The sequence below is a fragment of the Anguilla rostrata genome, chromosome 9, assembly GCF_018555375.3.
Source record: "Anguilla rostrata isolate EN2019 chromosome 9, ASM1855537v3, whole genome shotgun sequence".
In the NCBI taxonomy this organism is placed as follows: domain Eukaryota; kingdom Metazoa; phylum Chordata; class Actinopteri; order Anguilliformes; family Anguillidae; genus Anguilla; species Anguilla rostrata.
The window spans coordinates 47,966,199-47,990,707 of NC_057941.1; the positions used below are offsets into that span (position 1 = coordinate 47,966,199).

A 24,509-nucleotide genomic window follows, 5' to 3' on the forward strand; every position below is an offset into this window, starting at 1 on the left:
TTAGAAATTTTGTTGAGCTATAACTTGTTTGATACTTAATTATTAGTCATTTTTATATTGCTTTTTAAAGCGACAGAGAGCATAACATTTTGAAAAATGCAAATGCAAAGTTCTGTTTGTCTTTTGCTGTAAGACTTGGGCTCTTTTTAAAACCCCTTGTATGGTACAAGCATCAGGAGAATCAACACAAGAAATCAAGCCACCACCACCCCCCCCCCCCCCTCACACATGCACACTCTGACTCAAACCCCAAAAAGCAAGGCTTTGCACGAAGCCTATTATCTGATCCCCAAAGCTGTTTTTGCTGAAATAATGTTTTGCTGACATTATTTCTCTTTGCAAACCCAGCGTTTTGCAATTACACCTAACACAGAACAGGCAGGGGAAGTGAGTAAGCCTTTTCTTTCTTACTTTCTTTCTCACTCCACATTTACCAAACATAATAATACAAACCGTGATAACAAAAATACTAGAACCAAAAAAACATTTAAGGCAAGACATGGTTTTATTAATGTTTCATTTAGGTGCACATTAAGTGATGGTACATTAACTGTTTCATAGCATGCTACAGTTCTTAATGGATTCTAATGCTTTATTTAAACTGGCCTTCATGGTGACACTTTACAATAAGGTCACTTGAATTGACTAATGTAGTTGTTAACATGAATTAATGATGCACAAATACATTAACTAAGCATAAAATGTAGTTAGTAGTTAACAAATACATGAACTAATGTATTAGTTACATGATTATTTTTACATCAGCAAAACATAGGATAAACTTATAGTTAGTTAACCATTAATAAATACATGAACTGTTTTTTTTTTTTTTTATCCCAATATGAATTGGCATTAACTAATTGAGTTGTTAACATGAATTAATGATGTGCAAATACATTAACAAAGCTGTACAGGTGAACTTTTCAGTAGTTAGTAGTTGACAGCTACATTAGTTATTAATGCTGATTCAAGTGACCTTATCGTTAAGTGTTACCATCTTCACAGTGGGCTCCTGTCTGTTTGGTCCTACAGTTCGTCTGGTAAACATTTGGGATTGCTCTCGGCAGATCTATTTATCCACCCATCCATTATCTATACCCGCTTATCCTGGGCAGGGTCACCTGGGGTGCTGGAACCTATCCCAGTGTGCATTGGGTGAGAGGCAGGAATACACCCTGGACAGGCCAATCCATCCCAGGGCAAATACACCATTCACTCACACATTCATACCTACGGGCAATTTAGAGTCTCCAATTACCCTACCTGCATGTTCACACAGAAAGGCTCAGTCCGGACTTGAACCCAGGACCTTCTTGCTGTGAGGCGACAGTGCTTCCCACTGCACTGCCCAGAACAATTTATTTATTATAAACCTGTGAAACACAGTAGCCATCTCCATATATTTTTCTTGCAGTTTACGTATGTCGTTGTTTTTTTGCCTCTGGTAAGATTTTATAAGCCTTGAATGTGCACCATGCCATCCATGCTGTAAACCTGTTTCAGGAAAGTGCTTATGATTCCAAGCGCAGGTGTTTTGTTTTAAAGATAAGTGCAGTACGCTACAGCCAGCTGCACGCATGTATTTTATAAGAATATTATGTAGCTGAAGCAGAAAAATCTAAATCGAAAATTGAGTTCAGTACAACGTAAAAGAGTCTTGTGAGGAACGGCACATCTTCACGTCACACACACACACACACAAGAAAATTCTCAATGTTCAAATCGACTCTGATACAGCTGAATTTACCCTTGAGTGCATTCAATCCTTCATGTACTCGTTCAATCTTTTAAATTGACACTGAGAACTTAGCTGTGCACCCCAACAGCAGACTGAACAAACAACAAACAGTGGAACTTAAGACACTGTGATCTGGCTTATGGAGTCTTCCAGTACATTCTGGTTCCACAGCCTGGTTGATATTCCTTTAACCCTTTTTGTAGAGTAATTTTTTGCAATAGTTCTAAGTCAGTGTTCTATAACTCCATTGCTTTCAGTCACCAGTACTGATTGTGACATCAGCATTGGAGTCTTCAGTTAATAACATTCTAATCACATACTTTACTTATGATCTCACACTTTAAATGGTTAAATGACATTAACAGCATTTGCATATTCATCCCAGGAAGTAGAAATGTTTTTTTTGTTTCTTTGAGGAGGGAGGGGGTGACGCATGTTCTCAGGCTCGCTGTTTTCAGAACTCATAACCGCGCCGTGTTCTTCTTGGCCGGTCTGCAGCCGCCGTCTGGAAAACGGAACGGGAATAAAGACTCCTCCGGCGGCTTTGATCTTTATCATCCTCGCGCCGTGTACTCACAGATTCAGAAACAAATCTTTATTAGAGAAGGAGATATCACAGCGAGGCGAGGCTAAAGGATGGTTGACTCGCTATATTTGTTCTACCAGTGGACATACGGAGGAATTTAGACTCATAAATATGCTGAATAGATAAATAATGTACATCTCCCAAGGCAGAGCTAGCTTTGCTCCCGTTTCAATTTGAAATATATACTTTATTACAATTCCACCCGCTACTATTTCAACAGGCTTTGAAAACAGCTTTCTCTAGACTACCTTTATATGCAGGGATAGATATAAGGAGTGACTTAGGTTTCTGTGGTACTTCAATTGATTTATTTTATTTGTTTATTTTTTGTTGTTGTTACTTTTTCTTTCTTTTTTTACTTTTAAAGCACTTGCTCTTCATCCAGAGATTTTTTTGTTTTGTTATTTATGCAGATGTTGAAGCTGTGTGTATATATATCAAAATTAGTGTTTTGTTTTCCTTAACAGATGTCAGTGATACGGGCTGCTGACTTTTTTACGACTTATCTCAGATCCTTTATTTACCAAACTTATACTGCAAACATACTCTTCCTGTGTTGATGTGGAGTATTATCAGGCAAGAGCCTCAGATAGGTGGGGGAAGGGGGGAGGGATGGGCGGGGCAACTGGGAACTTTGTCCTCAGCCCAGGCCTGAGGGGGCAATGATATGGGGTGTAACTATTTATTTGTTATAAAATATATTGGAGGGGCCCTCCCAATATATTTTCTCCCAAGGCCCGAGAATTCATAGCTGGGGCCCTGTTATCGGGCGGCTGCGGGGGTGCGGGGGGGGGGTGCGGGGGGGGGTGCAGGGGAGGAGGCGCTCGGCGAGCCAAATTAGTGCTGAGGATAAGCTCCGGGAGATGAGCGCGGGAGATGCATGTTGATACAGATCTATTGGCAGAAAGATGGAGGACGGAGATTGATGGCGAGATCGGGTCATCCGGCCGTGGCAGAATTCAATTAGACGGAGATGAGATTAGGCGGGAGCGATCTATCGAGCCGGGGGTTGCCGTGCGCCCCGGGTCCCCCGCCGGGCGTGGATTAACCAAACCGCTGGGGTTGCGGTCCCATCGTTTTTCTGAAATAACTTGCGCCGTGTGTGTGTGTGTGTGTGTGTGTGTGTGTCTGTGTGTGGAGGTGCGGTCTGAGCCGTTTGCCAAGAGCTCGGATAATTTCGCTAACTGTCTACAGTTGGGATCTTTTCATCCTTTCGGCAAGCAGTCTAGGATAGTGGGGAACCAACTTGGGGAATTAATTGGTTCTGATACATCGATGGCGAAAATAAGGCAATCGTGAGACTTTGTGTGTCTTCGTCCCGATGACCCAGGTCCGCCAGGGACTCGTTCCAATCGCTTATTTTATCGGCCCTCGTCTCCTTGGTCCTTCCACCTGACCCGGAAATTGAAATCGAGGTACGCCATCTCTAAGGATGTTAAATGTTTCTTGGAGGAGCGAAGAGGTTCTCGGGAAGGATGCAAAGTTTTTTGTTGTTCTTTTTTAGAAACGTGTGACGCAAAAATTGTCGACCTGTGGAACCATCTCCACCCATCTGCCACCTCTGTAATTTACGTGGCTACTTAACTGAACAAGGACGTTCCATTTGCCCGATACACATTCCCTCGATTCCTCCGTCCTTGTGTCCTTTCTTCGTGTCCTATGCTTGCATCCTCTGTTGGGTGGAACTAAGGAGCTAGGAAAGGACACGAGGAAAGTACGCAAGAAGAAAATGAGCAATTTGAATGAGCCCCGGGTCTCTGGCGATTGAACAGCAAAGCCAGAGCTGACTTCCATGGCAGATGAACACACTAGCTTCACCTGCTGGAGAGAGCGCAGATGTGCCCCAGATGTATCCTTCAGCTCTTAAAGGCTTGGCGGTCACCAGGGTGCTCAAATTATACGAGACGAATAGGGTAGTAAATTTTGGCAAAAGAGTATATGGATGGTTTTGACGGTACGGTCAAGGGAGAACATTCTAATTTCCCACAGACAATGACTGATGTCAGCAATGACTGGAATGCAGGCAGCTGTCATTCAGCTTAAGTAACTTTTGAAGGCCAGTGCGACTCGAACCCTCCGCAATCCGTCCCCGTTAAAAGTCCTGGAGGAATTTAAAACTTCCAACGACCCCCCCCTGAACTTCATCTTCACTTCACATGCAGTACAAAAAGACAAAAAAAAAAAAAAAAAAAGAGAAAAAAAGAGTTTCAGAAATCGTGAAGTACCGTGGACGGGTAGAGCGCACGCTGTGATGTGGGTTTTTACTCAAGCCGAGAGGGAGCGAAGCAAGGCAGGGAAGCTACGCGGTCTAAATGGCCAGAGGACGAGCTCTGGGCGAGGAGGGCAGGACGAAGGTTCAGCTCCTCGATAATGAATGTTTTCTGGGCCCCGTGTTACCATGAAAACAAAAACTGAACCCGGCAACCCTTCCTGCGCAGCCGAGGCACTGATAAGCCGACTCAGCCTGGAAGGTAGACTTACGGTGGTTGTACGTGGCGTAAATCTTTATTGGACGAAGGGCCGCGGACACGGACAGAGGTCATGCGTAGGCAGCAGATGGAGATATTAACGCGGGCCTGGCGCTCCGGGCTTGGCAGGGGCATTGTGGTCCGCGTTTCTCGGCGTAGGTAGACACACAGTGTGGTCCTCAGCCCCCCCCCCACCCCCCCGCCCCCCCTTCTCTCCAGCGCCAGTCAGCCCGGAGAGCCTCCAGCTTTCCAACGCGGATGCGGCCTACATGTCTTTGCATCACCCCTCGACAGACAAGGGGCCAAAGCACAGCCCAAAAAGGGATCGGACTGCATTGTCTCCATGGGGGGGTGGAGATGACGTTGGCACTGCACCTGGCTTGGCCTCCATTAGGGTAACATGTCTCACCTCGCCCTACTTTCAAAGCCACAGCACCAGCTTGGACAACGACTGAAAAAAAAACAACGCAGATCCGACTCTAGTCTCGGCACCAACTCGCAGCAGTACCTGGAGACAGGGTAGGCTAAAGTGAACCAAGAGAAGAGTGGTCAGCAGAACACTTTCATTAAGATTAAGACGAGATAGGGGAAATGGGCTACTGACATTTAAGTGCTACTCGCAGACGGTCAGTCTGACAAACCGCGAGGTAATTTTATTTAAGGCAGCACATTACCTGACTCAGTAAGCACTGTTGCTTCACTAGCGCTTCTGGCTACTTCACTTTTTTTTAGCAACGAGGGCTGACCAGTTACCATTTTCGAAGACAAAAGGCTGCCATTCTGCCACAGAGCAAGAATGCACGCAGAAACCGAAAGCACACTCACAATGAAGACAGCCTTTTAGACGCGCACCCAGTATCTGTGCTGGCTCATATTTTTACCTGCAGGAATAAAAGTCTGCTTGCAGAGACTGCAGATGATGTTGATGCAAGTTGGCAATTTTAAAATCACAGTAGTTGGTACTGTGTAGCTAATAATGGTTAATAATTGATTACATTTATATAGAGCTTTTCATCTCGTGGTCTCAAAGGTCACTTCACAGGGCAAGGGGAGGGAGGGGCAGGAGAACTGACCTGAACCATCGCCCACCTGAGGGGTGCACAGCGGCCATTTTGAGGGTGGGGGACGTGGCAAAATGATGCGGGGTGAGGGAGCTGAGGGTGGGGGAAATGGCAGAGAGCGGGAGGGGTGGGGGTAGCAGAGGGTGGGGGACGTGGCGAAATGATGAGGGGTGAGGGAGCCGCTCTTTGCACCCGGTCGCTCACACTTTCCCGCTCTGCACTCCGGCGGCCATTAATCGATGACAGCGGCTCCACGTGTCAGCCAATCGAGCGCGACACATCGCCGAGTGCAGAAAAAAGACACACACATTCCACCTCACCTCTTTCCCGGAGAATGAGAGAGCTCATAGCAACAGATGAGCAAGACGTCAAGAAGGGAAAAAATAGAAACGATAAGACCGTGCGTCTAGGTTTGACAGAAAAAGTAAAAAAAAAAAAAATATATATATATATATATAAATCTATGAGAGTGGATGGTTGTTAATTGCATTGTGACTCTTGTTGAATGTAGATATGCATTCGGCTACCACTTCTAATAACACTTTATTAACACAGTGCTGTCATTCCTCAAGAGAATGATGAGAAGAGACAGTCATATTCTGGGACGGAAAGGGGGGGTCGAGGGGGGCAGATGGGGAGGTAGAGGGTCGGTGGGTGTTGGGGGGGAGGGGAAGTGCACACTAGTGTCTGTAAGCAACGTAAGCAGTCTTCCGAGCAATTCTCCGACTGGGTATTAAATTTGTAATTGCCTTTGCACCGGCTATTTAGGTAAGCCATTACTTCAATGTGGCCATTCTTTCGTTAACACCTGTTTGAGTCAAAAAAAATAAATAAATAAAAAATAAAATGTATTCCATTAATTGAACAAGTCTCATCATTTTCAAGTGGACATTTTCAATTCATTGATTGAATTTCAATTAAGTTCTGGAATTGACTGAACTGAATCATAAAACAGGCAATTAATTGAACTTCAACTAATTGGAGAATTGCGTGCAAAAGTGCATACATTACTTAAAGTCAATGTGTGAACCCCCCTCACCCCACCTGCTACACTCCTACCCCCCACCCACCTTTCCATCCCAGAATATCACTGTCTTTTTTTGTCCATCATTCTCCTTGTGTTAATAAAGTCTTATTAGAAGTGGTAGCTGAATACATATCTGCATTCAACAAGTCACAGTGCAATTAACAACCATCCACTCTCATTAATATTTATATAATATATATATATTTTTTTTTTAACACTTTCCTTCAAACCACAGAGGCAAGGTCTCATCTTTTCTATTTTTTCCCTTCTTGACGTCTTGCACATCTGTTGCTATGAGCTCTCTCATTCTCCGGGAAAGAGGTGAGGAGGAATGTGTGTATTTTTTTTCTACACTCGGCGATGTGTCGCGCTCGATTGGCTGACACGTGGAGCCGCTGTCATCGATTAATGGCCGCCGGAGTGCAGAGCGGGAAAGTGTGAGCGACCGGGCGCAAAGAGCGGCTCCCTCACCCCGCACCTTTGTGCCACGTCCCCCACCCTCTGCTACCCCACCTCTCCCCCTCTTCACCATGCCCCCCACCCTCAGTTCCCCCACCCCTCCCGCTCTCTGCCATTTCCCCCACCCTCAGTTCCCCCTCAGCTCCCCCACCCCTCCCCCTCTCCACCATATACCCCCCCCCCCCGAGCTCCCCCAGCCCTCCCGCTCTCCACCATGCCCCCCATCGCCAGCAACCTCCCCCTCCCTTCTCACATGCACCTCCCCCCACCTAGTCCTACCTCACCTCTCACATATCCTACTTATCCCCCACACTCTCCTCTGGGTGTGACCTACACACCTTACTGGCTGTGAACAGTTCCCTGCCATGTGGCTTAATGGGGTCAACATGCTGCTTGTAGCCTCAGTGGCCTTTGGCGATAGTGTTTACAGGGTCAACCACCAAAAATAGACTGACACGACACTGATGACGTTCAGTTCCTATTTTTTTAAGGGAAGAAGAACAGCAAATTCATGTTCCACTGCATCAGTGGGCTCGAGTAAAAGGATGGTCTCTCTCTGTTCAGGGCATCACGACATGTTCTGAGACTCGGTCTACTTGTCACTCAACTGTTGAACTCACCTTCGTCTTCACGGAGCCCGTGTACTATGTAGAAGCCCTTAAGGGGTGCGTCCGATGGGAATGGGGACACTGTGAGACCTGCATCGGGTTTTTCTCATTGCTTTTATTACTCTCCTAATTCCATCTGACAAGGCATGATTTAGGGGTCGAAGCAGGCGACGCCGTCGTTCCGATAATATATTCGTGGCGCGCTGCAACGCGCTCCCTCCACGGATGCTCCCTGGGGGTACATGTCTGCTTGTACGAATAACCCGGTATACTGTTTGCGCTTAAAAAAAATAAATAAATATATTAAAAAAATCATTAAGAGGAAAATACAGTCCTTAAATGTATTTCGGAGTTTTTGATTAATACGAGGCCGGTAGATGCGATTTCTAGGGAAAACAAGCGTACAGTAAATCAGTCAGCGTACTCTGTGTTCACCTTTTAACAAACCATCAGTTCTCAATAGACTGGAAACAGTGGGTGAATGATGTGGCGGCTAATGTAGTACTTCAATGGAAGGAAAACACTTTTGACTGCGGGTAATAGAGTAATCCATTGCTCTGTTTTTCCCCTCCTCCAAGTCAAGCCGGTAAACAGATATCCACGGAGATGGATTTCTCTCTTGTTTGTCATTAAAATAAAATAATTACCTTTTTCAAAAAAAAAAACGAATAATAATATGCAAAGGCCAAGCAAAGCACACCATCTAGGGAAATGCCTTAAAGCGAGCAGTCTCTTATAATTCACAGGATGAAAACACATTAAGTAACAGTAACATAATCCACCATGGTGTGCATTACAGTTGCTTTTTATTATATTCCTTTATATATTTACATGTGTTCCCCTCCCCCCCCTTACGTTCACAGCTTAGCGACTTAAATGGGCTTAACACACTGTGTTAGGGAAGAAAACACTTTTTTTATATTTTTTTCTTACTGGCTTTCATTTGTAAGTCAAAGCTAAGGACGAATGTGACAGACCCTAAACAGAATTTCTCAGTGCGCATGCCGTCCAGGAGAAAGGATATTAGCCAGAGAAACCCCCCCCCATCAATCACGGCAACGTTTCCCTCCTCAATTCTCCGCATTCGTTCTCCTCGTTTGCGCGAAATCGAGGACGTGCGCGGCGTTCCCTGGCTACGGCGACGTGCGGTCGATGTTAACATCGCCTCAAAGGCCTCGGCGCGCGGCCGCACGCGCGCACAGAGCGCGACGCGGAGAGGTCTTTCTAGAGAAAGTATTTCCCTGGTTCTTTCGTCCCATTGTCCTGCGCGGTCATTGTGTCAGAAGAATGGCGGTTTTACCCTGTTTGCGTGTGCAGGGACATAAAAGGCGCATAAAAAAAAGAGAAGAAAAAAAAAAGAAACATCTCCTGCTAAGAGCCTTCCACGCGGCGCTTCGTGAGAATGTTCTCGTGCCCCGCGCGTCGATGGCGTCCGCGGTCGAGCGCGGCGCTCTGCCGATGGCTCCCCTCTCCGCGCGACCGGCGTCGAGGCGACTCGTCACGCTCGCCACACAAGCGTCCGCTAGCTTATAGCGCACGCAGGCGCTAACAGTCGGCGAGAGGCAGGGCGTCCATACTCAGGCTCCGTGACAGGGGCACGTGACCGCACTGGGAAGACGGGGCGGAGGGTGGCTGCTGGGGGGCTGGGGGTAGGGCGCACCTGGAGGGAAAGGTGTCGCACGGGCAGGGACGGAACGAAGCGGATCGCGCCGCGGGATTCGCGGCCGTTCGATTGGCGGCTCTGACGGTACGTGCGCTTGTCTCTCTCTCTCTCCCCCTCGCAGGGCTGTGCGCCGTGTTCACCCAGCAGCCGCACGACCTGGTGGTGGTCGCCGGGCAACCCGTCACCCTGCCCTGCTCCATCCCCGGTTACCATGGCATCGTGCTGTGGGTCAAGGACGGCCTGGCGCTGGGCGTGAACCGCGACCTCTCCGGTAAGACCACCCTTTCACTTTCTCTCCTCCTTTCATATCCACTCAGCATTCACGCTGTCTCTACCTGCTGTATTTAAGGGTACTTGTTTCTTCTGGTCTGTGACCAGCCTTTTCTTTTTTGTTTATTCGCCTACTAGAGCATTTTCTCTGTTACTCAGGATGTATAGAATGCAAAACTTGGCGAGGCTACAACACAATAATGGCTGATTTGATTTTGGGAAAAGAAAAGAAAAAAACATTTCACCCTGGAGACCCCCCTGCAAATCATCCACTTTTCAGAATCTCACTGACGGCTGCACTTTGTACAGTGTAGTCTCTGCAAACAAAAATACACCAAAAAAACAAATAAATAATGTAACTAATAACTAATTATTATTATTTATTGTGTATTTTTGTTTTATAATAATAATAATAGTTTTTATTATTTTATTATTTTTGTTGTTGTTTTATTGTTGTTGGTGTTGTAATAGTTGTTGCTGTCGCCCTCATTGTTGTTGCTGTTAAAAAACAAGATCCAGTATCAAAATGATTAGACACTTTAGGCACTATTTAACGGCATTCTCTACAGGTAAATATAACAGCTCAAAGGTGGATTACTCCTGGTTTGTTGTTGTGAAGATCAGTAAACAGTCCAATTGAAGGTGGGAGTCCATCACTTGTTTAGATTATCAATGGACGATGAATGATGATAGTCCTTATGCATGCGTCCACGTTGAATTTGCAATCCACATTTCCACTTGTGAGATATGGGATTGCATAAGCACACCCCAGGTGGTAGGGTCTAAGCCACGCCCATTTTTCTTATTTGCTTAATATATCACTACATCACCATCATCCAATAAAAGTAATTGATGTTATTAGTCTTAGTCGCTGTGATTTTCTTTTTAATCAATAGAGGTCTTAACATCGTTCATTCGACAGAGGTTTCAGCCATCATTCATCATCAAAATGTGCTGTCGTTAAGGCCCCGTGAAGCCATGCACCCTATTCGTGCTTTAAAAGTCTCTCGCCTTTGGATTTTATTTAGTTTTTTTGAAAGACAAGTTCTATTTTACCACCTTCTTATTCAAGACTTCGAGACCTTTTAAACCAGAAACTGTTTAATAAAACAGATATAAAAAGAGCCCGGACTTATCACGCCATCTATTTCCAGAAATGACAATAAAATCAATAGTTGCTCTTATGAACGCCTGAGAAAAGCCACTTATCCTTTTCTGTTTTCTTTTTTTTTGATTTGTCAGCCACAGCTGCCGCGCTCGGCTTCGCGACGTCTGTCTGAAAAGGCCACCCGCCCGACCTTGGGCGCGAATTAAAACAAGCCCCGTAAAACTGCCTGGTAGTCTCGGGCGAGTCCCATCATGATACACTGAATGTTGTAGACCCTTTTACTCCCACCCGCCTCCCCCTCCCTCCCTCCCTCCCGTCCTGTCACAGATGGCACTGAAAGAAGAAGAAGGAAAAAAAAAACCATCTCGAAAGGCGATGATGTCTTATTGAACCCATTTAATTCCCTCAGAAGGCCTTTACCAGGCCCTGGGGACCAATGGGAGTTCTGCTGAACAGAAGCGCGGGTGGGGGGGGGGGGGGGGGGGTTTGGCCACGGGAGACCAGCCCCGCGACGGCGGCGGTTAATCGGGCCGCGGGCGGTCAGAGCCGCGGTCTGACCTCCCCGCGTGAAGACGAGCGGCGCTTCGTTCTCGCGACGGATCTTCCGCGGTGTACGACGCGACGGCGGCGGCAGACGGCGTTTGCTCGGCGAACGGCTAGAGGCGGCGGCTCCGAGGACACGCCCGACCCATACCGCAATAGGCCTACTTCACAAGATGGCGACCAAAACCGGATGTAGGGATACTTTGTTTTCGGTTACCGTTGCTACGGACGCAAGTCCATTTCTGACAGCAAAAAATTGAGCCTAAACAGCGACGTGTGTTCTCACAGTCCCTGATAGCTCTGCCAACGTTCACTGTCCGATGTTATCCGCATTGTCGAAGCATTGCCAGTGAACGTTAAGCGGTATAAACTGGACAAGGGCTATAAATTCTTTTTTGAGAAGTTTATATTCGGTTATGAAGGTAAGTATAACGTTAGCTCTGGTTCACAAGAAAGCTAAATAGCTAGCTTGCTAACCACATCAAGTTAGCCGATTAAAGAGATGTTGCACTTCGACATAACATAAATTCTTTTCTGGAGGCGACTCCATTGTGTTTTCGTAGCGTGAAGCAACATCTGCTGTCCGTTAACAGCGTCTCTGTTCCTCTCGGTTGTCCCGAAAATGAATGAATAGGGAGCCTGACAACTGTGAAGAAAAGCGATTCTGTTAACGTTGACGGTGAGCAGGGGAGGCAAATGCTATGTAAGTACAAAGTGTTAGGCTCCACAAAATTACTTATGTTATTATACTGAAGTGAAATATCTCTGAACTAAGTTTTGTACTACCGTTACTATTTTGTGACATGCTGTTTGTGCTGTACTTGTTCTAATAAAGATTTATATTGCTTGTCAGATCGCCTGTGTCATGGTGTTCAGTTCACTACCGAGCTGTTTGTTTTCATCGCTGATAAAAAACTACCCACACATTTTTAAATCAGCTGATATATCTTAAGTAGGCTTGTCGCGATGTCCGTCAATACATTTTGTAATTACAATTAACAACTAAAATAAACGTGCATCTGCAGTTTCAACATTGAATATCCAAATATGTGCTTGCTAACAAGCTAGCTGTCTAAAATGTAATTTGCTAATCATAACATAACATATAGCTCGCTAACTGATTTTATGACATTCCAAGTTCCAGCGCACACCAAACTACGGAGGAAGAGGTCTGCACGCTATTTCGCCGAGGCTCTCAACCAGGCGAACGTTTCCCTGCTCCTGTTTACAACCTGAGGCACTTCTCCAAAGCGCGCAAAGAGTACAGATGAGCTGCTTAAACTCTGAATAACTTGCGATGTCGGTGTTTGAGGTGCTTGGCTAAGTTAGCTAGCTAGATGCGTTTCCTCTTTCAGTTTAAAATGAGCAATGACAGTGTTTCCAAACGTGTTTTTGACAATGTTGTCTTGATTATATAACCAAGGGCAAAGTATTCACACACATGAATTATTATTTCTCAAAGAGTGGTAGAGCCTATGTTTGGTGGAACTGTCATGGCAGGCGCACTTCCGCTAGCCATCTTTCCCGAATATATACATTCAATTCTGAATATATAACTTCAATTCTGAATATATAAGTACAATTCCCGAATATATAAATTCAATTTCTGAATATATAACTTCAACTCTGAATATATAAATTACAATTCTGAATATATAAATTCAATTCTGGATATATAAGTACAATTTTCTGAATATATAAATTCAATTTCCGAATATATAACTTAAATTCTGAATATATAAATTACAATTCCCGAATATATAAATTCAATTTGCGAATATATAACTTCAATTCTGAATATATAAATTACAATTCTGAATATATAAATTCAATTCTGGATATATAAAGTAAATTATTCTGAATATATAAATTCAATTCCGATATATAAACTATAAATTCTGAATATATAAATTACAATTCCGAATATAAATTCAATTCATTTGCACCGAATATATATCAGTTCAATTCTGAATATATAAATTACAATTCTGAAATAATATAAATTAACAATTCTGAATATAATAAGATACAATTTTCTGAATATATAAATTCTAATTTCCGAATATATAACTTAAATTCTGAATATTATAAATTACAATTCCCGATATATAAATTCAATTTCCGAATATATAACTTCAATTCTGAATATATAAATTACAATTCTGAATATATAAATTCAATTCTGGATATATAAGTACAATTCCCGAATATATAAATTCAATTTCCGAATATATAACTTCAGTTCTGAATATATAAATTACAATTCCGAATATATATATAACTCGGTTTATAATCAGGCATATCACAAGACAGCCGTTTTTACTTTTTGAATAATTTCTTTTTTTTTTTCTTCATGGGCTACTGAGTGAGAAAAACAAGTTTAACATTAGCATCAGCAAAATTTGACAGTACAATCAAGGATAAGCAAACAAAAACGTTAAATAATTAAAATTTGAATGAGGCAATAATTCGGACTTCATTAAGGGGTCCTTGTTAGGACCTTTCAAGTAGGGGCACCAAATTTCACAGGGAATGGCCGGTTGTAAACAGGAGCAGGGAAACGTTCGCCTGGTTGAGAGCCTCGGCGAAATAGCATGCAGACCTCTTCCTCCGTAGTTTGGTGTGCGCTGGAACTTGGAATGTCATAAAATCAGTTAGCGAGCTATATGTTATGTTATGATTAGCAAATTACGTTTTAGCCAGCTAGCTTGTTAGCAAGCACATATTTGGATATTCAATGTTGAAACTGCAGATGCACGTTTATTTTAGTTGTTAATTGTAATTACAAAATGTTTTGACGGACATCGCGACAAGCCTACTTAAGATAGGGTAAACGTCCCTATTAAGCCCACGTACCATGTAAGCCCACTTGCAACTTCTGAGTCAAATAAAAAAAAAAAACTATATCATCATTTTTTGCTGTGTGATGTTTTTTCGAATGAAGCTGCTTGTTACGTAAATGACACTTTTTATTGTAAGTCAATCACATTTGTCGATATTGAGTTATCGAAGCATATGTGTGGCATGTGCCTGCTGATCCCAGAAGTTGCAAAAAAACTTAGGTGATTTGGTACCCTCAGAAATAACATTTTGTATATTTCTACTCCTGTTTTGGAAGTACTCACTTGTTATCAAAATTTAAGTGATTAGTGTTTTGAATGAGACATATGTTAGAATATTACCTGAATTAGAAATATTGTGTCTTTTGAAATCAAAATATGAGTTTTAGCACGCTAGCAAACAGACCACAGGCTGCATCAATACAGTAGCTAGTAGTATGGTTCATTGCAATGACATAAAGCATGATAAGCATGTATAGTTTATATTTTTGTATGCAGTTTATATTATTATACTGTTAAATAGACAATAAATGTGTATGTTTGTCTTTATTTATTTTTTAATTAACATTTTTATCTGGTCGGCTTAAAGGGGACTCTAGCAAAAAAATCACACTGTCTGAGGTGGATGTAAATGAGTATAGCTAATTACTTCTCTACATGATCAATTTATACTTTTCATATTATGTTAGTGCACCATATAAAGGGTACATTAGGTACCCATTAAGCCCATGCCAGACTTTTGACATATTTTGACAAATTAAACAATAAAAACATTAGAAATTGGTATAAATGAATTATTGACACTTCAAATGAGAGATTAGACATACATTATAACATTATAATGTTCTCACTTAAATTGGGGCAGTATACATGAAAAATGTCTGAAAAGCGGATTTGGTGGGCTTAATAGGGATGTTTACCCTATATCAGCTGATTTTAAAATGTGTGGGTAGTTTTTATCAGCGATGAAAACAAACAGCCATTACACAGGTGATCTGACAAGCAATATAAATCTTTATTAGAACAAGTACAGCACAAACAACATGTCACACAATAGTAACGGTAGTACAAAATTTAATTCAGAGATATTTCACTTCGGTATAATAACATAAGTAATTTTGTGGAGCCTAACATTGTACTTACATAGCATTTGCCTCCCCTGTTGACCGTCAATGTTAACAGAATCGCTTTTCCTCACAGTTGTCAGGCTCCCTATTCATTCATTTCCGGGACAACGCTACGAAAACACAATGGAGTCGCCTCCAGAAAAGAATTTGTGTCGAAGTGCAACATCTCTTTAATCGGCTAACTTGATGTGGTTAGCAAGCTAGCTATTTAGCTTTCTGGTGAACCAGAGCTAACGTTATATTACCTCATAACCGAATATAAACTTCTCAAAAAAATTATAGCCTGTCAGTTTAGACCGTTTAACGTTCACTGCAATGCTTCGACAATGCGGATAACATCGGACAGTGAACGTTGGCAGAGCTATCAGGACTGTGAGAACACAGTCGCTGTTAGGCTCAATTTTCGCTGTCAGAAATGGACTTGCGTCCGTAGCAACGTAACCGGAAACAAAGTATCCCTACATCCGGTTTTGGTCGCCATCTTGTGAAATAGGCCTATGAACGGGCCACTCGTAGATAAAAAGGCTACGCGTCGGGGCGACGGCTTCGCGACTAGCCGTTTTTCGTTCACCGACACCGGTGGTAAAATGATAGAGCTGCAGTAATGGACTAAAGCGACATTTCGCGGGAAAGTGCGCAAGCGATTGTTCTGCATTCAAAAAGAGATTCTTTTTTTTTTTTTTTTCTCATTGGCTGCTGGACATGGAGCACTGTCCACAATGAAAGAGCTATCTTCACATGCTTCACCAATGAGCGATCAGATGAATGGGTAAGGCCAGAACGAGAGCTCATTGGCCGCTCGCTCCCTCCGCTTTTTCGCAGTTGTTCCCAAAACCTTAACCTAACCCTAACCCTAACCTTTAACAGCCGAAAGCAGCGTGCATAAACCGCGGCTAGACAACAAGCTGATAGGTTGAGTCTCCAGTTTTGACTCCCCTTTGTTCTGATTTGGGTGCTACAGGACCTGAGTCATAGGACAGTTCATTACCCTTCCCCAGAGAGTACAGCTGTGGTCCCCAGTTTCGTAGTTCCAAGGTTTCCGGGGGGGGGTGTCCCTTGCCAGACGTGATGCGCAATGACTATATATAGATTTAGGAAAATATTTCAGACTATAAAACCTTATTTAAAATACAAATTTTGTTGGGGGTCCTCTGGAAGCCTTTTGTGCCCAGATGGGGGTCCCTGGATCAGTAAAGGATGAAACCCCCTTGTCTAAGCCACGCGCTTCTTGTCTCCTTCCAGTAAGGTGCTGGCAGGATGCTACCCACCCATTACGCTGAAATATGGCACCGTTCCACCCTCTCATAAACAGTCATTCAGGCTCTATTGACCCACTATAGAGAATAATCCCCTGCAGACACTGATGGATCCGTTACCTTTAACAAAGCCATTGCACAGTACAGTAATTCACTGCCATAATTGAATGTTTTTCACTTAGAGAACAGATGGCTTGTGTCACATTTTTTTAGAGGGATTCCTGAATTATCAAAAGAAATGTGTTGTATTAAGAAAGTGAGCATTTAAGAACTTAAAATGTACATAATTAAGTAAACAAATAGTGAAACATAACATATACTTTAGTCATATTACTGCAGTATCATTTTCAAAATGCTATGCCGAGCGACCCATGACTGTTTATGTATACATACATATATATTTCATTTATTTATTTTTTAAAGAGGATTTTTTTGCTGCAATATGTTCCCAAGGCTTGCAATGGAGTTTGCATCTCAAGGAGTCACACGGGTGCAAGCGATCGTGCATTATGGGCATTTTCTCATTTGCGACGGATGATGTTATTTTCTGGGTCTCGAAGAAGCGGGGGAAAAAAAAACCCCACAGAATTACTTCGGGCTCTCTCAGATTAATCCTCTTCCGCTCATTGGCCTGCACTGATCCGCTGGGCGACGCCGACATTCGTTCCGCATTACAACCGCTGAGTCAGAGCAGCTGAGGACAGCATTAATGCATACCGCTGGCTAACGTGCTAACGAGAGACGAGATCAGCCTGGAATTAGGGAACGCACTCATTCCTCATTGCGGCTAGACATCTCTCAATGCTAACAGATGATTGGGCCGAGGTGCTGATACCTTGGCAACAAAACAAACGGCAGTATTTTATACTGAATCAATGGCCATTAAGGTTATTTATTGCACACAGTTAAGTTTGATCTGGCCTCTCTGTTAAACTAAAGCCTGGCCCCATCATACAATGTTCCCAAACTATGTTAGTCTTCATACCACTTCTTACCCACAAAACAATCCATACATTGGAAATGCGACTCAACTGAAAGTTTTAGGGAAATAATTGCTTTGTTTTATTTTAAATTTATTCATGATTTTATTTCTTTTAGTCTTATAAACTGTATTTTATCTTTGACTGGCTTTCCCTATGCGCCCAGTCTTGCGTTAAACATCCTGCCGCCGCTCGCGTCTCTGCTTGTGTTGTTCCTTGTTTATAGTCTGTCTCCATCTCTTACCTCCATATTAAAAGTATCTCAGATAATGATGGGAAATGCAGTTTTTGGCTGTAGTTCTCCCTTCAGCGGCCAGACCATGGCCACTTCACGCCACATTGTATTAAAATCGAATGAGGCCTAATGAAGTAAGAGACAGTAATTGAAGTTTTGTGGCCCAGCGGACTCATAATGAGGTTCAATGGTTTCCAATGGCTATTGTGCCTCTCTAAATGATCACAAGGCTAATTTTGATAGATAGTGCCCCAGACATCCTAATATTTTCCCCGAATGATGTGACAGAGATGTGAAAAAGCTGACAACAAAAAAGTGTGATCTGTCATGGGTGTAATGCTGATGTTAGTATGCAAACCAGAGCATTTATCAACGGTAATTCAAAAAAATGGATAATGAAATGGATAAAAACTGCTGATCAATCTGCCTGCCTTTCGTCAGTGTAGAATAATTAGGACAGGTCTTTGGCAGAAATGGTGTTATATATATATATAGCTGATTCACTGGGATTAACAAAATGACTTAGAACATGTTTAATACCATAATTAGGAAAGGTTCAGCCTTATAAATGCTGTTAGATCAAAGCTGTTCATGTTAAGCCTTTGTGAAATACTCCTTAAAGCTCAACAATCACAGGTTGTCATTGTAGTTGTGAGAAACGCTACACCTTTAGAGCATGCTCCAAATGCAAATGGTGTTAACAGTTAATCTGAAGTGTGTGAGAGTCAGCAGAGGTTTTTTTTAGTTTCTTACTCCTTTCTTTCCAGGGCAGTAAAACAGTCAGGTCTTCTGAAAACTCTTTTCCTTTCGTGTTATTAAACCATAAATCTCCCACCCATTCTGCGCCCATTTCTCAATCTTTCTTGTCCGTTGGCAGTGTTTACTGCTTCAAATCATCTCCTTTATTATTTTGTCTCAAAAAAAAAAGAAAAAGAAAAGAAAATCTACCCGGAGCAAAAAAGAAAGAAAATACTTGTGTGCGTGTTGTTTTATCAGTGCCTTGGCATTCTGGGAGCAGAACTAGAATTACTTGGATTGGAGGGATCTGGTAATCCATTTTACTTTTGTGAAAATGTGGGTGTGGTTCAATAGCCAGTGTAGCAGCAAGGCTTCTTAACAGCCAAGATCATGTAATCAAACGGAAGAGAAGCAGGGATAATGTTGTGTGATGACGATGACAATGACAATGATAATGATAATGATTCCTGGGACTGGTAGAGGAACATCCAGTGTAGCTACATTGACAGATATACTACAGGTTACATATTTTTGCCGGGAATCTCTGAAGTCAAATATCGGAAGAGAAACCGTACACAGTATGCCAGTAGATATGGCTTTAACGGGGTTCGTTCGTACATACACGCTGATAACAATGTATTACTCCCCATAAAGACAGAAGGAACGATAGATCGCTATGGGTACATCTACACAAGCATCTGCAAGCGTTTGCCAGTTAATCTCAATCTTAATGCATTTCACCTGTCTTCTGTTTGCGTTAAAATCAACGAGTATCTGTAAGCGGCAGTATAGTATAATGGATAAGAAACTGGTCTTGTAACCTAAAGGTCACTGGTTTGATTCCCCGGTAGGACACTGCCGTTGTACCTTTGAGCAAGGTACTCAACCAGTGTACATCCAGCTGTATAAATGGAGGCAATGTAAATACTATGTAAAAGTTGTGTAAATCGCTCTGGATAAGAGAACCTGCTAAATGCCTGTAATGTAATGTAAGCTAACTGGTATATTTGTAAGCATACATGGTCCCTTCCTTGCGTTCCCACACGATCTTATCACGCAGTTGAGAAGCTTTATTTTCCCCCTGTACACCCCTTTTCTCCAACAAGAAACCTCTGCAGGTGGACAGCCTTGCCAGAGGGAGAGTCTTTCTGAGCTGTGTCTATATTGTGAATGTAATCTGTGTGGCAGCATTGTCAAGTTAATCCCATGATCGGGGGGTTTGGGGGGCTTAAGATGATTCTGAGGGCCCTGATTTACTTGGGACCTTAAAAAAATAGAACCTAGGATACTCTTGGGGGACCGGAGGGAGGCTATTGTGAGATGTTTCCAAAATCCCTGGTGGTTCCACCTGCCAACGGGGGGCGCCGGTTGAACTGGACGACACCGGGGCGATGGAGCCCGTTTTGACGGGTTCTCTGTGCTTCCAGGGTACCCGCGGTACTCTGTGGTGGGGGACCACGCCGAGGGCGAGTACCACCTTCGGATCGGGCGCGTGGACCTGACGGACGACGCCCTCTTCGAGTGCCAGGCCATCCAAGCCGCCATCAGGTCGCGACCCGCCCGCGTGACCGTCCTGGGTAAGTCACAGCCACACCCACAACGCACACACACACACACACACACACACACACACACACACACACACCCATGTGACCGTCCTGGGTAAGTCACGGCCACACCCACAATGCACACGTGAGGCGTACGTTCTTTATGACATCTCAACTTCACACACCCAATGTGCAATGCCTTCGAACATCCAACACCCATTTATTTATGTACGCGTCTCCTTGTATAGAACAAACATTACACATTCCCCTGTATTTGCACATTGTATGCATGCCTGTTCTCATGTGCACTCATAGCATACATAAGGATACATGTTTCTAACATACAGTAGTGTTACACAAGCCTATCATCAAAAACCATTTATGTTTAAAATGTTTATGTTTCCTCCACTTGGCAGAGGTTTCTTATTTTGGCATAATACAAGGATGAGCAGTGCCTATATATCCTTTGATTCAATTGATTGTAAGCGCTGACTATAAAATATCATTTCATGTTTCAAAACCGTCAAATTTCACTGCAAAATATTAATTTCAATCCAGGTTGGTGAAGCAGAGGTATCAATACTGCTTTGTCACCCTTCCAGAAGAGTACACTATAGACTGTGCCTAGCCTTGCGGTTAGAATTAATTTCCGGAAAACCAGCACAATTGTCATTAGGACAGTTTATCTCTATAAAACTTTAATTGCCCTTGATTTCTTTTCCAGTTTTATTGAACAGGAAGGATGAATGATTATTACTTTTCTTGTGGCATTCGCTGCCTTTTTTTTTTTTTCTTCTCTCCTTTCCCCGTCTTCGCCAGCGAAGCGAAATGAAAGAGGGAGAGAATGAGTACAGGGCTTGAGGAAGCGGGGTCCTCACGCAGAACGGCTGCTCGGTCTTTATTGATCTCCTCTAATAAAAAAGTGAAAGTAATGATCCGGACGGGAGGAGGAGGAGGAGGCGGAGAGAGGGAGGGAGGGAGGGAGGAAACGAAACGAGTCTCCGAGAGTTCTCGTTCCGGCCGAACCTCCGCGAACGCGACCGCCGCGGCGATCGACGATTTTTCACGCAGACTTTAATTTCGCGGGAAACGAGCGGCCCGCCTGGTTTCCGCTGATTTAGGCTCCCGCGGCGCGCCGTTCGCGAGGAGCGTCAGTAATCGCGCACTTCGCCCCGTTATTTGTTTTCTGGAGGAGCGCGGGGCGGCGGATTAGCCGTATAAATAATGCCTTCGCCCTCGTTCCCGTTCGTTTCGTCTCCCGAGAGCCTGCGCTCTTTATCGCGAGCCGAAACGCAGCGATCGCGGGGTTCCATTCAGAACTGGCGTGCTCAGACCGGCGAAAGGGGGTTTCGCGTGGCGTCGAAGCTGATGGAAAAGAACGACGCCGTTCTCTGCTGCTGACGCAGTGGCGTAATGCACCCACCCCCCATTCCAATTACTTGACCCCCCGAATGAATGTTCCGGAATATTGTTTCGTGCCTGTAAATTCCACTTTCGGACAGGTGTTGCGGTGGATGTAAATAAAACAGGTGCAAATTGACTTTTTTTTTTTTCAGTACCGTGCTCATAAAACCAAAACCAAAAAGCCTTCCTGTCTTAACGCCAAGATAATGCAAAACAGTATTAGGCCCTAAAACTGTTCTACACTAGCTCTGAGTGCCTTGTGTTGCAATAAGTAGGAACTAGCTGCATTCTTTGCATTTTTAATTAGTGTGATGACATAAACAACTTCACATTTAGGTATTCCTGTCCAGCAGAAAATAAATAAATAAACAAAGTTGGTATTACACCTGAGAGATTCCTGAGCATCACAAATGAGATGGATATGTATTGAGAGATATGCACTCTTGTCGCATGCTTTATTCAGACGAACAATTTTATTCCAAGATCATGGCTAATCAGTCTCTCCTCAGTACATTCTTCCCATCCCTTAGATTTGGACTGGATCAATCCTGCCACGATGCAAAGGCAGCCGCGTCAAAATAGCCTCCGGGCAACCCAGGGAATGCTGATTATCAACATCGATTTGCTCCCTTCGGGGGAAAGCGCTATATTTTGCCGGAGAAATCCTTACATTATCCCCTCCATCGCTCACAGAGTGAGGTCGGCTGATCTGTACAGGGTACGCGAGACAGGTGATGTCAGATTCTTTTACAATGATAAACAATTATCAATAAGTAGGGGGTGCCGTTTGATTTTTATTTTTCCGTGGCTGTTTGAGAGGTTGAAAATGGGCCAATGAGCAGCTTTGCCAGCAAAGTAATGAAGTGAATTTATGCATGATGTCATAATAAGTCTGCTGCTGGTGCCTGGTAATCTGCACAAGAGCAGTGAATGAAAAACGGAAACGCCAATGTAAATTCATGCAAATGTCATGCAAATGAATAAATAAATTCACTAATAGGGTGTCAGACCAGTACAGCCTTTCAAGAAGCTGGGTGCTCCCACCCCAGGCTGAATATGAGCTATAGAGGCTGATTGTGACATCACAATCCAAGAGTGTGCTCTTCTGCCCCCTGCTGTTCTTTAAACTGAACGTGTCTTTCCCCCGAAGCTCCGTCCCGTCCTCAACTTTGACCTTTGACACTGCTTCGCACGAAACGCGCAAGTTGAGTTCTTAGTCGCTAAATAGGCACCAAAACAGAAAGTAAGCTAAGAAACAAACAAATAAATAACCCCCCCACCCCCACCCAAAATTGTCACCTTTTGCAACCATGCTAGCCATAATTATAACACAGATCTTGCTTTAGAGTAACAAAATGGTCAACTCTTGCATTCCTTCCTTTTATAGCAGGAGGTTGGTTAGTAACAGTGGTTTCAGCTGTGGTCATTGAAAAGGTACTGTTGTTTTCAAAGGAAGGCAGAGTATTAGGAACACGGAGTCGATCATCTGGTTAGCAATATGATAATAATATGTGATTATGGGTACAGACAGGACTGCCCAAAATTTTCATATGTGACCCAGTGCATGCTGGGATGCTATATAATAGCCACAACTGCGTGGCGACCACTGCTTCGCTTACTGTAAATTGTTCTGTGCCTTTGCCCAATGCCTGTTTATACAGTAAATTTATTCTTGTAAATTTAAAAGCTTTTGTTTTAAATTCTAAAGGTTTCGGTTGCTGCTTTCCTCAAAGCCCCACCTCCACCCCCCACCTCCCTTCGAAAGTACTTCTTGTGAAAACTTTATTTTTTTCCTGTATGTCCTTGAGATTCTTTGAAAACGCAGTACACAAAGGTAAAAATCAATCTGGGAGGCAATATAACACAAGACTGTGCCGTTTCAGTAATAGGTTGACCTTGTTTTCCTTTCCAGTGAATGCAGACATCTGTGAAAACAGTTTAGTGATTAAGGAAATAAAATAAAATATGGCACTTTCAAGTATTTCTGTGGTCTGAGTTTGAGTGGGCAGGGATCAGATTGGGTGCAGTTTTTACAGTGTACAAAACTGGAGTTGAATAAGGGACCATCTTTAAAGCAACCTCAATCCCCCCCCCCCCTTCCTTTTTTTCAAAGTAGCTGAATTAGGACAAACTTGACCCCGTGGAGTGACATTTGAACTCTGAACTCCATTTGAGAGCACCTGGGTAACAGTGGTCCTCCTGCTGGTGCCCGAGCTTCTGAATTAAACATGGAGTGCACTGAAACTGGGTACAAAGAGACGGCCCCATAGACTAATTATATCCAATCAAATTCCCTTCAGTGAAACAGTGGACTTCTGGGTTGCACTGTACAGGTTTGGTCAGTAGCCTAGAGGTGTATTTGGAGGGGGGCGGTTGGCGGGCTTTGCTTCTGAAAGGTCACCCCTCTGATTTAAAGGGCCTTAGAGACAAGCTGCAAAGATTATTCTTTGTCTAACATTTCGATATTCTCAACATTTATTATGAGCTAGGACTTTGGACCTTCTGACATTGCATCCCAGCAGACCAATCCTCCATTGATCCCTCCTTGTCTGATATTTTGAGTCCTTCTTCAAAAAAAAAAAAGAAAATGTCTGCCGATGTTTCCGCGAGAGGTCGTACTCAGGGATGGCACAGTCTTCACTCATCGCGACGCGGTATATAAACGGAAAGAAGGCCTTCAGAAAGGGCGTAATTTGTGACACCTTCCTCTGTGGCCCCATCCAACTGCGGAAGAAGAAAAAAAACGTCCCTGAAGAAACGTTTAGCCTGACACGGAGAAAGCACAAGAGTTATGCCTCTCTCTCTCTCTCTCTCTCTTTCCAATCTCTGCCGCCCGCGGGATTTAACTCGC

The 24,509-nt window shown here is 43.5% G+C and overlaps 1 protein-coding gene across 2 annotated transcripts in view; it reads left to right on the forward strand.

Annotated features, from left to right (window-relative positions):
- kirrel3a (kirre like nephrin family adhesion molecule 3a) overlaps positions 1-24,509 on the forward strand; it is a 204,494-nt gene that overhangs the window by 116,524 nt on the left and 63,461 nt on the right. For both annotated transcript variants that reach the window (XM_064352549.1, XM_064352550.1), the window contains exons 2-3: positions 9,732-9,881; positions 20,135-20,284. In XM_064352549.1, the coding sequence (XP_064208619.1) occupies positions 9,732-9,881; positions 20,135-20,284 (300 nt within the window). The remainder of the gene's footprint in view (positions 1-9,731; positions 9,882-20,134; positions 20,285-24,509) is intronic.